This window comes from Pristis pectinata, chromosome 1 (genome assembly GCF_009764475.1).
Source record: "Pristis pectinata isolate sPriPec2 chromosome 1, sPriPec2.1.pri, whole genome shotgun sequence".
NCBI lineage: Eukaryota > Metazoa > Chordata > Chondrichthyes > Rhinopristiformes > Pristidae > Pristis > Pristis pectinata.
Window position 1 is genome coordinate 34,853,137 of NC_067405.1, and position 15,272 is coordinate 34,868,408.

The window sequence follows — 15,272 nt, forward strand, 5'->3', positions numbered from 1 at the left end:
TAAATGTTGTTTGACCTATGCTTGAAGAGCTTAAAAATGATCCTCAGCCATCAACTGCAAAGAGGTGATCTATGGTAGCTGTTGATTACCCATCATTCAAGACACAAAGTTCAAGACCAAGAATTTTAGCCAGAAGTCTAACTTGAACCAGATGATGTTGCATTTGCAATTATGCTTTATATAATAGCTTTATACCAAGTGAGTCCTCAAAAGCGGATATCACAAAAAGTTAGAAATTCCATCACCAATCCAGTTTGCTCTTGAATCATTGATTATAAAGGAAATGCATAAACCCTGAATGCTAACAATAGCGATATCTTCTTTCGAAATGTTTGATGTTGGCACTGATATCAGAAATGGAAAATGTTTATCCTCAGCTTAAAGATCCCTCAGTCTGAAGGAGATATAAAAAAATTCTGTAAGGATATAATCAAAATTTGAGCTGGTTTAGTTAAAAACAAATCCAAGAAAATAAGCTTTTACAAATGACTGTATAAGTAAGGTCCTGATGACCACAAATGTAACAGTCTTTCAAAGGGACCCTCAATTTATTAATGGAGAAACGGCATAGAATTGTGATTATGAGGATATTTCTGCAATGGTTTACAAGAAGTGTATGCTTGGTTTCTTGGTATCCTTGGTTCCGATCCTGATGACCACAGTGTGTACAAGTCTCCATCAGTAACAAAGAGAATTGATTTTAAGATTCTCTTCCTTACCATTAAGAGTCTTAATGGCCTCTTTGCTTCCTGCCATTCTGATTTTCTCCAAGAATGATGTTTTATATGCTCACTTCTCTTCTAGCACCGTCCTGCACCCTGATCCTTATTTCCACTACTCCACTATCAATAGCTACTCATTCACCAACTTCATTCACATCCTCATAACCTTTGCCCTTTTGCCTCCATCCTGCTTTCAAAAATTGTCCTAAAATTTCTTCTCCAATCTTACTTCCAGTCCTCCTCTTATATCATTATTTTCTTTCTTATTCAGTGTGCATTTATTTTTCACTGTTCTTGAAGCACTCTAAGATATTTGTTCTGGATGTTTTAAGATTATAAAAATGTAAGTTTTCGAATCTGCTACCCAGAAGTGATCAAATTAGCTTGATATGGAAATATCTAACCTGTTGAATTATTAGCTAAATGTCAATACCAAGGAAATCTCACCTGTTTAGATCAGTGTTAGTATTTATGTTCACATTAGAAATGTGATAGTATAAAACAGCACAGCAAATCAGTTAAAAAAAAATACAATTAGTATTAATTCCAGAAGAATTTTGATCTTACTTTGAGGAATTAGTTTTGTTGCTTTTTAAATTTTATCTCCACACTTTCATGCAGATTACCAGTCAAAGCCATATGTTCCTGAAGTACATCTTCTTGCCACATGGTTTCACTGGTGTCTGAGATTTTGTAACCAAGACTCCTGAATACACGTTCACTTTCCTGCCACGTCTTTTGAAAATTCTTCAGCAGCTCTTCTGGCGTTTTATCAGTTGATATGTCTAAAGTCTGCCCTGAAATGACATCTTCATAGGTTGGTGGAGCATGCCTGGAATCAATACCTGAAAACACTTCAGAGTGTTGAATGCTAGTTCTTGAGCCGATTGCTTCAGTTTCAAAGTTATCCACACATGCAAATTGCTTATTAATTGCTTCAGGATACAACATGGATTGTGTTGACTTCTTAATTTCATCTCTGACTTTCTGAGAATGTTGAGATTTTTTCAGAGGTTTTCTATCCCTTGGAGAATTTTCATGTTTTATAGGAATAGATATTTGTCCAGAACTTTCAAACACAGGCTTAACAGATTTTATATCAAATTTTGGGATTTCTTCTAACTCATTTGTTCTTCCGAAATAGTCATCTTTATACTCACTTCCTACTTTTTCAGTGGATGTGACCTGCTCCTTTTGAAAATAATTTGTTTGATCTGGCATTTCAAATTTATTGACAAGTTCTGAAAGGTCTACTTGCGGCATCTGAACTCGCTGTTTGCTAGCAGCAGATTCAGTATCCTCTGTGTCAGAGCCCAAACGTTCTGGAATGTCTATGGGATCCTTACGTGTATAAACTTTGTTTTCTTCTGATCTTCTAGCTTCTTCAAACATTTCTGTTATATCTTTAACTGTAACAGAAGTTACAGGAGATTCAGATTTAGGTAACATATCTGAAACTGGTGTGTCAATCTTTAACTGACGTCGAAGAGTTGCTGGTGATGGAATAATTTCTGACCTCTTTTCTGGTATCTGAACATACGTAGGCTGCGCAGGTTGTGAAATTCCCTGTGACAGTTTCGCAGTGGTGTCTTTAAGTTTGACAAGCTGATCATAACGCCTGCCCCTTGTTGGAGAGGATGATGTTGAAGATGTGCGGATTCTGGATGTTGTCATCTCTGAGTTGCGCATTGGTAATGGAGGTGTATGTGTAGCTTCCCTTTGGACTGGAGATGGTGTACTGTATGTTTTCTGAGGAAGTGGAGGAGAGGGAACAGTTCTAAGAGGTGATTCTGTGCGTCTAGCTGTTGACTCAATAGTGATGTAAGAAGGGGATGGTGATACCATTCTTTTTGCTGGAGATTGGGCTCTCTGCTCTACAAATCTACTTTCATTCACTTGTTCCCTTTTACTTTCACATGCTTGCTCTTCTACATTGTCTTTCCCGTGCTTATCTAATTTGCAAGAGCCAATACTTATCTTGGATATCTTCTGTGAAGGCGAGGCAGAACGAAACATTTCATTTTCCAGTTTTAAACCAGAAATAGATATCAATGCTTTTTGTATTGATTCATCGAAATATGCGAGTTTAAGTAATGCTTTCTTTTTAATCTGTGTTAGTTCCTTTTTCATATTTTGCAAATTATTTCCTTTGGTAGCTTTCATTGTTAATTCATGGCCATCAGTAAGCCAGGTTGGAACCTTTTCCAAAAAGGTTTTCATGGCATTTAAATCTATATTGTCATTATCTCTTTCAAATTGAATTAATCTGAATAAAATGTTTTGCAGTTCCTCACGCTTTCGGTAACTATCACTAATTTCTACATAATATTTTGCAGCTCCTTTATCAAATTCCTTTTCGTACACAGCCATTTCTCTGCTTTCTTTGCTCTCCTGTTTTATATCCTCCATGTGAGCAGGGACCAGCCCATGCACACTACCTGCATTTATTGCATTAGATTTTTGCTGAAAGGTGTTGTATTTAGTTTCGACTTGATTTTTTCCAATAGCTCTTTCCTTCCAATCACCTTTCTGTGGATCTTGTTCTTGAATCTTTGGAACTGCTTCTTCCTGCATCTTAACATAATGCTTCTGCCCCTTTTCATTCTTCACTTCTTTATATATGGCCTCATTTACTTTCTTTTGTTGCATTTTCTGAGTTTCTTTTAAATGAGCTCTGTATGACTGCTGATTATGTTGTACCTCTTTCTTATTTTTCACATGATCGTATATCATGTTTGTTGGAAGTGTTTGTGAAATTGCCATCCTTTCAATGTTCCAGTCTCTCTCTTCAGTCGCTGAATGACTATATTCATCATGAACAGTGAAGTTAAGCTGCTCTTGTTTTGCCATACCAACAAGGTCATTTTGTATTTGTTGAAACTGTTGTTTAATAGCAACTTGCTCTTGACTTATATTTTCTTCTGCTTTTAAAATTTGTTTTTGCTCCATTTTGTATGGCAATATATTTTCTCTCTTTTCCTGCATTTTTTGAACATCTTTGGGGAGCTGAATAGTTTTAACCTTAAATTTTGGCACAGATATTGACTGAGATTTTAGATTACCAGATTGTACTTGTGCCTTTTTGTGCACCGCCTTGTGTTGTTTAATATTTTCCAAGCCAATATCTTTCACTGAATCTTTAAGAGCATTTAACATTGCTTCCTTATTAATCATTACATCTGCAGAATTGTTTAAGATACGATGTAACTGCTCTGAAGCAGACAACACTGCTGACTGGGAGGAAGAAGCAGAGGTCACTGTTTTTGAGGATATCCCATCCGCAGCAGGAGGCATTGTTAATTTTGGATGAGGGGGATATCCCTCAGCTGTAAAACCTCCTGGTTTAGGATGAATGGGATGTCCCTCAGCAGTGGGACCTGCTGGTTTTGGATGAGGGGGATATCCTTCAGCAATGGGACCTCCTGGTTTTGAATGAATGGGATATCTCTCAGCAGTAGAACCTCCTGGTTTAGGATGAATGGGATGTCCCTCAGCAGTGGGACCTCTTGGTTTTGGATGAACGGGATGTCCCTCAGCAGTGGGACCTGCAGGTTTTGGATGAGGGGGATATCCTTCAGCAGTGGGACCTCCTGGTTTAGGATGAATGGGATGTCCCTCAGCAGTGGGACCTCCTGGTTTTGGATGAGGGGGATATCCTTCAGCAGTGGGACCTGCTGGTTTTGGTTGAGAGTCATGTCTTTCAGCAGTGAGATCAGCTGGTTTTGGATGAGGGGGATGTCTCTCAGCAGTGGGACCTGTTGGTTTTGGATGAGGGGGATGTCCCTCAGCAGTGGGACCTGCTGGTTTTGGTTGAGAATCATGTCTCTCAGCAGTGGGACCTGCTGGTTTTGGTTGAGGGGCATGTCTCTCAGCAGTAGGCGTGTTTACTGTTTCCATTAACTGAACAACAGAGGAATTCAGATGATGATCAGCAGCTGCAGTTGACAAAACTGAAGGCTTCACATTTTCGGATCCAACCCTTGCTGGGAACTTTGATTCTTCTGTTACTACCTTTCCAGTATTTACAGGCCAAGCCATTTTTGCTGCTTTATTTTTTTTCCATTTCTTCTCTCTCTTTTCTGTACTTTTCTTCAGCTATCATCAAAGGAGTTTTAAATTTCCTGACAAACGGTTTAGATTGTGGTTTTACAACTTCTGTTTTAGATGAAGGAGCTGGTGGCACATAAACTCTTTTGATAGCAGAAGGAGATTTTCCTCCCCTTGGCTGGGACGATTTTTGAACAGGCCTTACTGCTGTCTGAGGGAACGGAGATTGTACAGTCTGTGAACTCGATGAATGCTGAATGGATTTTTCATGTGTGAATTCCTGGCTCTGCTGTTGAGTATCCAGCTTTGATGATGTAGATTCCTCTGTTGTAATTGCATTTGAATTTGAAATGGGTGGTGCTTTCTTCTTGATTTGCTCATATGGTTTGAGACATGTTTGATGTGGCATTTTTGATGTGGACTCCAACTTTGATGCTTTGTTAACAAGTCTTCTTTGTTGTGAAGGGGATTGAGGGCAAGAGGGTGGTGGTGATAGTAAATTCAACTCAGATTGTAAAGGTGATGGAGGAAGGCGTCCTGCGATCAACTTTTCCTGGGCAAGAGTTATAGTGGGAGTAACAGGGGGAGGAGGTGGAGGAGGGAGAGGAGAAGGAGGAAGTTCTGTTTCATACATCTCAGGCTTTATTTGGACTACAGGAGGTGGTGGGAGAGGAAACATTTGACCATCGTCTTCTACAGGTGGAGGAGGAGGGGGAGGAAGAGATGGTTCAGCACAAGAATACGTTTGAGCTGAAAATTGAACTTCCGGCATGGTCTTTTTTCTCTTTTTCACATGGCTTAATCCTTCCCTTCTAGTGTTTTCAGTTTTACTGCTCATGCCATCTGTAGACACTCTTGATTTTTCTAATAAAGATGTCCCAGATTTGATCATAGGTACAAGTCCTTTATTTACTCCCTGTCTAAGGTTGTCAGTTTTATGCAACTCCTTGATGTTTTTAATTGCATGTTTAGCTTTTACATCATTTTCTGTGATTGACTGAGATGGCAAAGTCTGAATTTTTGGATAGGTTGTCTGTGCAATTTGCTGAATATTATTAGTGCTCTGATTGATTTGAGAGCTCACCACTTGTCCAGTGGCGATATCAGATCCTGCACAAATCTCAGTATTTGACATGTCAATAAATTCAGAAATTTTTGGCGACTGGAAGGTTCTCTGAACATCTGTTGAAACTGGAACAAACTGCTTAGGTGTTTGTCTGTCAACTGAACGAAACAGTTCTTTACTATCAACTGTAGATTTGATTCTGGTCACTTGTACATTTTGAGAACCAACATATTCAGAAGTATTTGTGGCTGTGTGCACGTCTGAGATTGTTTTCCTGCCTTTCCTAACAACTTCATTTTGATGTTGCTTATCAGGTGGTAAAACAGTTTGAATTTTCTCTCTTGTGTAACTTTTCACTGACTTATCTACTCCCATACTAACATCTTGAGTACTCACAGGTTGATTGATGTTCTGTTTTGCCTGTATTTCTGTGTTAATGTGCTTAGTAATATTCATGTTATTTTGCTCTTGAGCTGCTAAGTGTGATTTTATGCAGGCCTGTGCATCTTCTTTATCAATACTTTTTGCTACATATATCTTTTTCTGGCCTTCTTGGCGGACTGCAGTGGTATCTTGACCATCTGCTGGTGTACTGGCATGAAGTTGTTGTGGGGGGTCTGGTAGTTTTTGGTTTACTTTCACAGTTCCTTTATTGCTCACCTGATGTGGGAATGCCACCTTTTCAGAACTTGCTTCCATTACATTTGCCATTCTGGTTTGAAAGTCACCTTTCATTATGACTTCTTTTTCAACGTGCTTCATTTTGCTTTGAGCCTCTTCCAAACATTTTGAAACATTCTGGAGGTCGTTGCACACCACACCTTCCTCATCCTCTTTAACTCTACTAATTAATGACTTTTCTAATGGATCTGGGGTGCTTTTAATCTCCCCTGGGATAACATCAAACTTTTCAATGTATTTTTTCTGACATTTTGCTTCTTCAAGAGATTTGAGAGTTGCAGATAAATTGCCTCGTACAATCGGTTCCTTTTCTACAAGTACAGGTTGATTTATGGCCTGATTGAGAGAATCCAAAGCTGCCTTTAAATTTCCAGGTATAATTTCTTCTTTTTCTACGTTGGCAGATGTACTTTGCTTTTCTGCGGTAAAAGCCAACATTGCACTTTGGACATCTCCAGACAAAATTTCAGACTCTGCAACTGTACGTTCAATTTGCATTTGCTGCGCCTGAAGCATTTGTTTGGCAGCTTCAACATCACCATGTATTATTTCGTTGGGCTCCTGTTGAATTACAGCACTTTCATCAGTCTCCTGCTGAAGGAGTTTAAGGTAGTCTAATGCACCTGATTCAATGCATGTTGTATAAAACTGAACATTTCCTTTTTCTGTGTCATTTACTTTAACTTTCTGTGAAAATCCACTGCTCTGAGATGTGGTTATAAGCTTATCAATTGCCCCTTGTACATCCCCTTTAATGACTTCATCTTGGTAGACTTTAGTATGATCTGGCCTGTTGAGAAGAGAATAAACTGTCATTCTAATGTCCCCTTTTTCACTCTCTTGAATTAGAATTCCCTTCTTTGCACTGGTGTCATGATTTAAAAGATTGTTGATTACTTGCTGAATATTACAACCAATTATTTCCTCTTTATTTACATTAATGTCTGTTGTTCTCTTCAAAAGCTGTGCTGTAGTTAAATGGATGTTGCCTTTTTCATCATCGTCAACAGTAATTCCCTTCGTTGGAGTCTCTTTCTTGGATAGTAATTTCATCATGATATTTTGGAGATCTCCTCTGACGATCTGTTCTTTTTGTATCTCTGGGGAGGTTTGATTCATAAGTTGATACTTAGCCATTTTGACATTTCCAACCTCATTTGCTTCAATAAGGATTCCTTGGGATTGAAGAATTTTGCAATCATAAAGTGACTTAAGGGTTTCCTCAATATTTTTCCCTATTATTTCTGGCCTTTCTGCTGGACTTTCATTGAATTGGTGCAGAGGTGTAGTTTCAAAAAGCCAGGTTGTAGTTTTAACATCTACTTGTGGAATATCTTCTTGAATTATTTTTGTAGATGTTTCATTAACTTCCTGTATGCTGTCCAGTGGTTGCTTTTCAAAAAGCCAAATGGCCTGTTTTACTTCTCCTTTTTGTACATCTTCTCGCCCAACTGTCTCAATCTTCTTATATTCTGAATCTTCTCCTTTTATTTCGTCAATGGTATGAGTTTCAAAAAGCCAGGTGGCTGTCCTAACATTACCATGTTGAATTTCACTGACACTTACTGTTCTAACATATTTTTGATGGGAATCGGATTCAAATAGCTGGGTACTTGATCTCACATCACCACCTTGCACATCACAGATTGTTTTAGGGATTACTTTCTCGTGATCTGCAATTTTGTCCAGTGGCTGTGTTTCAAATCTCCAACGTGCAGAAGTAACATCACCTTTTTTAATATCCTCTTGTGTCACAGCTTTAATGATATATACTTCATCATTTTCTTTAATTGAGTCTAAAGGCTTAGTTTCAAACAACCACCTGGTACCCCGCACATCCCCACTGATCACTTCCTCTTTCCGAACAGTCGTCACTTCATGATAACATCCTTCCTTGTCTTTGATGGCGTATAGTGGCTGGGTTTCAAACAACATAGTGTAGTTTTTGACATCTCCTTTTTCTATTTCATCCATACTAAATTTCTTGAAATCTGTAGTTTCTGATGATTCTTCTTTAATCTGATCCAGTGAAAAGGTCTCAAAAATGAAACGTCCTTTACCAACATCCCCACCCTGAACGTCTGTGACTGTGCGAAGACTTTCTTTTTCTTCAGATATTTCTCTTATGGTATCTATTGGATGATTTTCAAAAAGCCAAGTACAATTAATGACATTACCCTTCTGAATATCTTCTGCTGTCATAGATCTAATTTTCTTTAAAGTTTCTTCTGAACTGGAGTTAATCAAATCAAGAGACTTATTTTCAAAGATCCATTTCTTACGAGATACATCCCCTGATTGAATATCTATTTCAGTTATTTGTCTAAACTCTTCCTTCTTTTCCCCTTGTATGTTTCCCAGAGGTTCAGTCTCAAACAGAAACCGGGCTAATCGAACATCACTTCCCTGTATCTCTTCCTGCTGAATGGTTCGCATTGTGATAATTGTTTCTGAATGATCTTTTATTGCATCTAAAGGCTGTGTTTCAAATAACCACGTACAAGTTTTTACGTCACCTTTCTGGATCTCATTTACTTCATTTTTAACTTCTACCTTTTCATAGAGAGCATCCATTGGCTGTGTCTCAAACAGCCATCGGCAGGTTTGTACATCTCCTTTGATGTCATCAAGCTGTTTTGTAACAATTTCTTCACCTTCTATGTTGCTGAAATATTTGATGGCATCAAGTGGTTGTGTTTCAAAGAGCCACTTAGCTGTTTTCACATCACCAGATTGTACTTCTTCTTTAGATATCCCCTTGATAATTTGAAACTTTTGAATACTTTCATCAAATTGATCAATAGGAGTCGTCTCAAACATCCATCTGCATGTTCGAACATCACCCCTCACAATTTCTTCTCTCCTCACAGTTTTAACTTCATGATAGTGTCCAGCACTATCTTGTATGGCATACAGAGGAGTTGTTTCAAATAAAGTTCGATTAGACCGTACAGCACCACTGATTACACCATCCACTTGAATTTTTTTAGATTCATCAACATGACTTAAATTCATTGTTTCAAACACCTGTCTATAATTGCTCACATCACCTTTTTTGATCTCTTCTAGGTGAATTAATTTTGTACATTTTTCTTTCTCTTCCCCAATCATCTCAAGTGGTTGGGTCTCAAAAACCCAAGTCTGATGTCTCACGTTCCCTTTTTCTTCTTCAGAAGCAATTGTACTTTTAAGGTGTTCTATGTCTGGGCTGTCCTTTAAAGCATCCATAGGAACAGTCTCAAACAAATGTTTTGTTGAACGTACATTACCTCCTATTATCTCTTCCATTTCTACAGGCCTTGCGTTATCATTGTCTTTTAGTGAGTCAAATGGTTGGGTTTCAAACATCCAGCATTGTTTGCTAACATCAGCACCAAGAATTTCTTCTTTATATTTGATAGAAGAATCTGGTTCTATCTCCTCTTTGATGCTGTCCAATGGCTGCATTTCAAAGAGCCATTTAGCCCTGCTCACTCCTCCTTGATTAACTTCCTCCCTGGAGATCCCACATACAACCTTTATGCTTGAAACATCTTTATTAATCATGTCTAAAGGTTTTGTTTCAAACAGCCAGCGAGCAGTCCTGACATCTCCTCTCTCAATCTCCTCTCTTTTAACAGTTTTGATTTCCAGCACATGACCAGACTGGTCCCTAATAACATGGAGGGGCAATGTTTCAAACAACTTTGATGTTTTCTTCACATTTCCTTTTATTTCTTCAACTTCAGTTTTTAACTGCAGGAAGTTCATTTCATCTACTGAATCCAAGTGCCCAAGTGTGTCAAGAGACTGAGTTTCAAATAAATACCTTGCGGTTTTGACATCACCAGCGGTGATATCTTTAGTGACAGAAGTCTCTGTGGTCTGGTCACTTTCCTGGTACATCTTATTCATTGAATCCAGCGGCTGCGTTTCAAACAACCAAGTGGCAGTGCGGACATCTCCTCTGGCTAATTCAGGAATCTTGCCAGTGCGTTCTGCAGATTCAAGAGGACTTACACCAAGTGCATCAATAGGTTGTGTCTCAAACATCCATGTTGTGTACTTCACATCACCTCCTGCTATCATTTCTTGCTGTGAAATCCATTTTCCACTGCTTTCATTAGGGGATTCATCCTTGATAGAATCTAAGGGTTGAGTCTCAAACATCCAGCGCATGGATTGCACCTCTCCTTTAAGGATCTCATCCCATTCTAAATACTCTCTTTCTGGGCTCATGCATTTCTGAGGGCTGAGACCAGTGTGTTCGAAAACGTATCGAGCCTGCTGCACATCTCCCACTACATCATTATCTTTAGTTTCATTTGTTACAATCTCACTGATCTCCTGAATAAATTCCTTTTCCAGGTTCCTTCTCATCTCTGGATTAATATGTTTATATAAACGTTTAAGCTCATACAGGTTTCTTTGTTTTGTATACAAGTCCTTGGGAATGACTTGTTTTCTTGAAAAAGGAGATGGTTCGGGAGATTGTGACGAATTTATTTCAGGTGGTGTATTTAGTAAATCTGGTGGAGGAGGGGGGAATTCTTCCATACTCCCGCGGTTACTGGAGCTGACGGAAAATGAAGCAGCTGCACTGTCTATTTCTCTTAATGTTGCAACTTCGGTAATCTTGCCCACTGTTGTAGAAATGTTGGAAGTGGAAACAACTTGAGGCCACTCCATATCTTGGAAGTTATGTTCTGCCTTTATGGAAAAGTCAATAAGCATGTTGAACTAGGCAGAGTATTCTGTTGCTGATATTCAACATGCTGTTTGGAAATCTGCTTCAAGTCAATCTCCATGCAATGCATTACAACACCATTATCATCAGTCCATTTCACAAAATGTTCTATTTTAATCTCACAAAGAAATTTTGAACACTTTTGCAATATTGTGTTATTTCTTCAAAAGGCTTCTCTGCTGCAGATATTAAAGTTAGGTTTCCTTATTTCCTGGCAGTTGTAACTAATGAAGCAACACAGTGTGGAAGTGATTTCTTACCTTTGTGCTTCCTTCAAAATATCCTTAAATTCTCCACAACCGTTTCTTTGTACACCTAATTTTATGACTTAATGGAACAAAAAATACTTTACGTAGGAGAAAATGATGAAAGGGCAGTGTTTAATATTGACATGATGATAGGAAGTGGAAAAAATAATGATATGCAGCAGAGAAAAGAAATGTTAAAGAATTAGAAAAGGAAGCAAGACAAAGTTAGAATAAGTACTCCTTTTTTTTCAGATGAAACCACTGCATTTACAATGTGTAATTTTTTGTATTAATAATTTTTATCAGTAGGCAAACAGTATCAATAGTCATTTTTGTAAACATGCATACATTTAAGTGCACAGTACATTGTACCTTAATCTGTTTGGTGGTGTTTGTTGCCATTTGGGTGGGCTGGGCTGATTTTTCAAACTGCTGCTTTAACATTCGAGTGGAGACTTTGGGCATCTCATCTTCAGAGATTCCATCTACTGTTCAAATATAAGTGAAACACTTTCTTGTAATAGGAGAATATAAAATTCAAATGTTCCCAAATTCCCAGTTATCACTTCTATATATCCTATCCTTTTCAACAACATTTCTTCACATATTTAAGCTTAAATGGAAGAAAAATGGGAATTCAGTTCATTTTAATTTAGAAAGGTTTTACCAAAAAACAGTCCTATACTCCCAGTTTCATGATGTCCATGTCTATGTCAAATATTGTCAACTTTCTCATCCTTTCACTTAATTAACATGGCATCCCTTCCACTTATCTGCAGGCATCATTAAACTTTTCTTTAATAATGTAGAATCAGCCCCGCTCCCAAAGCCCTGTGAATCATTAACTACCTAGCAAGACACCAGAATACACTCCAGGATATTTATTCAAACTTATCATGTTTGTCATAATAACTTAGATGGAACTCCGTTTGTAAATGGGTTTTTGCCAAGATTCTGATGGTAGAACCAATGAACCGCTGAGGAAAATCACAGTGATATAGATTAAAGGTTTAACCTCCTGAATTTTTTTGTTGATGGGAATGGACTTGATATGGGAAATCAATTTCCTACAGATTGTTTGCCAGCAAGCTTTATTTCAATGTCAACATCCATCGACATTGGTTGAGAATGGGATCATGATTGGTTTCATTAAGCCAAATACTGTGTATAGGCTTAAAATAAGAGATATTTACTTGGATGAGATACAGGAAAGTTGATGGATTCTGCCGAATCCAATGTTGGAAATGGAATCCCATAATTTAAGAAAGGAGGGAGACAAAAAAAAACAGGGAACTATAGACCAATTAGCCTGACATCAGTAGAAAAGGAAATGTTAGCATCTATATTTAAGGAAGTGGCATCAGAACACTTAGAAAAGAACAATAGGATTGGGTATCGTCCACTTGGATGAATGAAAGAGAAATCATGATACAGAAAATTGAGAGTTTTTTTTGAGAATTGTCTGTCTTAGGTCATATTTCCAAGATTGCTGAAGATTGCTGAAAACTAAATAGGAGTGTGAGTAGGGCACAGGATGTAAAGTGGTTTTATTGGGATAAAATCAAGCAATGTGAGTGGGCAAAAAACATGACAGATGGAATACAATGTGGAAAAATGTATGGTCATCCACTTTGGTGCACATAACAGAAGGGCAGAGTATTTTTCCGAATGGTGACAAATTGGGAAATGTTGATGTTGGAAGGGATCTAGACATCCTTGAAAGCCAGTATGTAGATGCAGTAAATATTTAGGAAGGCAAATAGTGTGTCGGCCTTTATTATGAGCAATGTTGTATTGCAATTGAAAAGAGCTTCAGTGAGACCATACCTATTATGTTGTGTAAAATTTTGATCTCCTTATCTGACAAAGGAAGTATTTATCACTGAGAGAGTGTAGCAAAAGTTCACTACTCTGGTTTGCTGTATGAAGAGAATGAGTAGACTAGGCCTTATTCTCTTCAGTTCGGATACATGAGATGTGGTCTCACTGATATTTAAATGCACTTGAATGCAGGAGGATGGTGAGTCTAGAACTAAGTGTCACGCTATCAGAATAAGTCCACACAAGAGGTCATTAACCTTCTGGAGTAGATTGCGAAATAGTTAATGGACATAAAGCAGAGAGCAGAAGTAAACGGGTTGCTTTTGAAATGGAAGACTGTGACAAATGGGGTGTCAGGGGATTGGTGCTGGAGCCCCAGCTGTTCACAATCTACATCAATTACTTGGACAAGGGGAACAAGTATCACATATCCAAAGCTGGGTGGGAGTTTGAAATTTCGGGAGGTTGCAAAGTGGCTCCAGTGGGATGTAGGCAGATTGGTTGAATGAGATGGCAGATGGAATATAGTGTTGAAAAATGTGAAGTCATACATCATGAAGAAATAGGAAAGCAGAGTACTTTTTTTAAAGGTGGGAAATTGGAAGGTATTCAGAGGGACCTGGGTATCCTTGCACATGCGGGTATAGCAAGCCATTAGGAAGTCAAAAAATATGTTAGCCTTTATTGCAGAAGGATAAGGTACAAGAGTTCAGAAGTCTTACTGAAATTACCTGGGACTCTGCTCAGACCACACATGGAACATTGTGAACAGGTCTGCACTCCCTACCTAAAGAAGGATGTACTTGTGACAGAGAGGGTGCAACAAAGGTTTACCAGATTGATCCCTGGCATGAGGGGACTGTTCTTTGTGGAGAGATTGAGCAGACTTGACCTACACTCTCCAGAGCTAGGTGATCTCATTGAAGCATACAGAATTCATGTGGGGTTTGCAGAGATGTTGTTCGCCCAGACGGCGTGTTTTGAGCCAACAGTCACAGTCCAAGGTACGGTGTTAACCTTCCAGGACTGAAATGTGAGGAAATATCTTCAACCTGACAGCAGTGAACTTTTGAACATCTTTATCCAAGATGAATGTGGAAGCTCAGTCACTGGGGTATATTTAGGACAAGATAGATAGAATTTTGTGTATTGAGGGAATCAAGGTATATGAGGTTAGTGCAGAAGAATGGTGCTGAGCTAACAGATCAGCCATGAGCCATGGTCTTGCTGAAGGCAGACAAAGCATAGGGACCAAATGGTCTGCCCCTGGCTGATTTCTTATGCTCTTACCTTGACCTAACAATATGTTTTTAAGTAAATCAAGGAAAGTTCTGCATGGGAGGTTGGTCCAGAAGGTTAAGTCGCTTGGCATTCAGGATGAGGTAGTCATTTGGATTCAACATTGGCTTAGCAGGAGAAGCCAGAGAGTGGTAGTAGATGGTTGTCCCTCTGATTGGAGGCCTGTGACTAGTGGTGTGCCGCAGGGATCTGTGCTGAGTCTGTTATTGTTTATCATCTATATTAATGATTTAGGTGATAATATGGTAAACTGGATCAGCAAATTTGCGGATGACACCGAGATTGGGGGCATAGTGGACAGCGAGGAAGGCTATCAAAGCTTGCAAAGTGATCTGGACCAGTTGGGAAAATGGGCTGAAAAATGGCAGATGGAATTTAATGCAGACAAGTGTGAGGTGATGCACGTTGGAAGGACAAACCAGGGTAAGACTTACACAGTGAATGGTAGGGCTCTGAGATGTGCGGTAGAACGAAGGGACCTAGGAATACAGATCCAGAATTCCTTGAAAGTGGTGTCACAGGAAGATAGGGTCGTAAAGAGAGCTTTTGGCCCATTGGCCTTCATAAATCAGGGCATTGAGTACAGGAGTTGGGATGTTATATTGAAGTTGTACAAGACATTGGTGAGGCCAAACTTAGAATATTGTGTGCAGCTCTGGTCA

The 15,272-nt window shown here is 38.7% G+C and overlaps 1 protein-coding gene across 1 annotated transcript in view; it reads right to left on the reverse strand.

Annotated features, from left to right (window-relative positions):
- Nucleotides 1-1,298: 1,298 nt before the first annotated feature.
- xirp2b (xin actin binding repeat containing 2b) overlaps nucleotides 1,299-15,272 on the reverse strand; it is a 103,728-nt gene continuing 89,754 nt past the window's right edge. Inside the window, 4 exon segments of the mRNA XM_052027785.1 lie at nucleotides 1,299-3,602; nucleotides 3,693-4,778; nucleotides 4,780-11,205; nucleotides 11,863-11,978. Of these exon segments, the coding sequence (XP_051883745.1) occupies nucleotides 1,299-3,602; nucleotides 3,693-4,778; nucleotides 4,780-11,205; nucleotides 11,863-11,978 (9,932 nt within the window).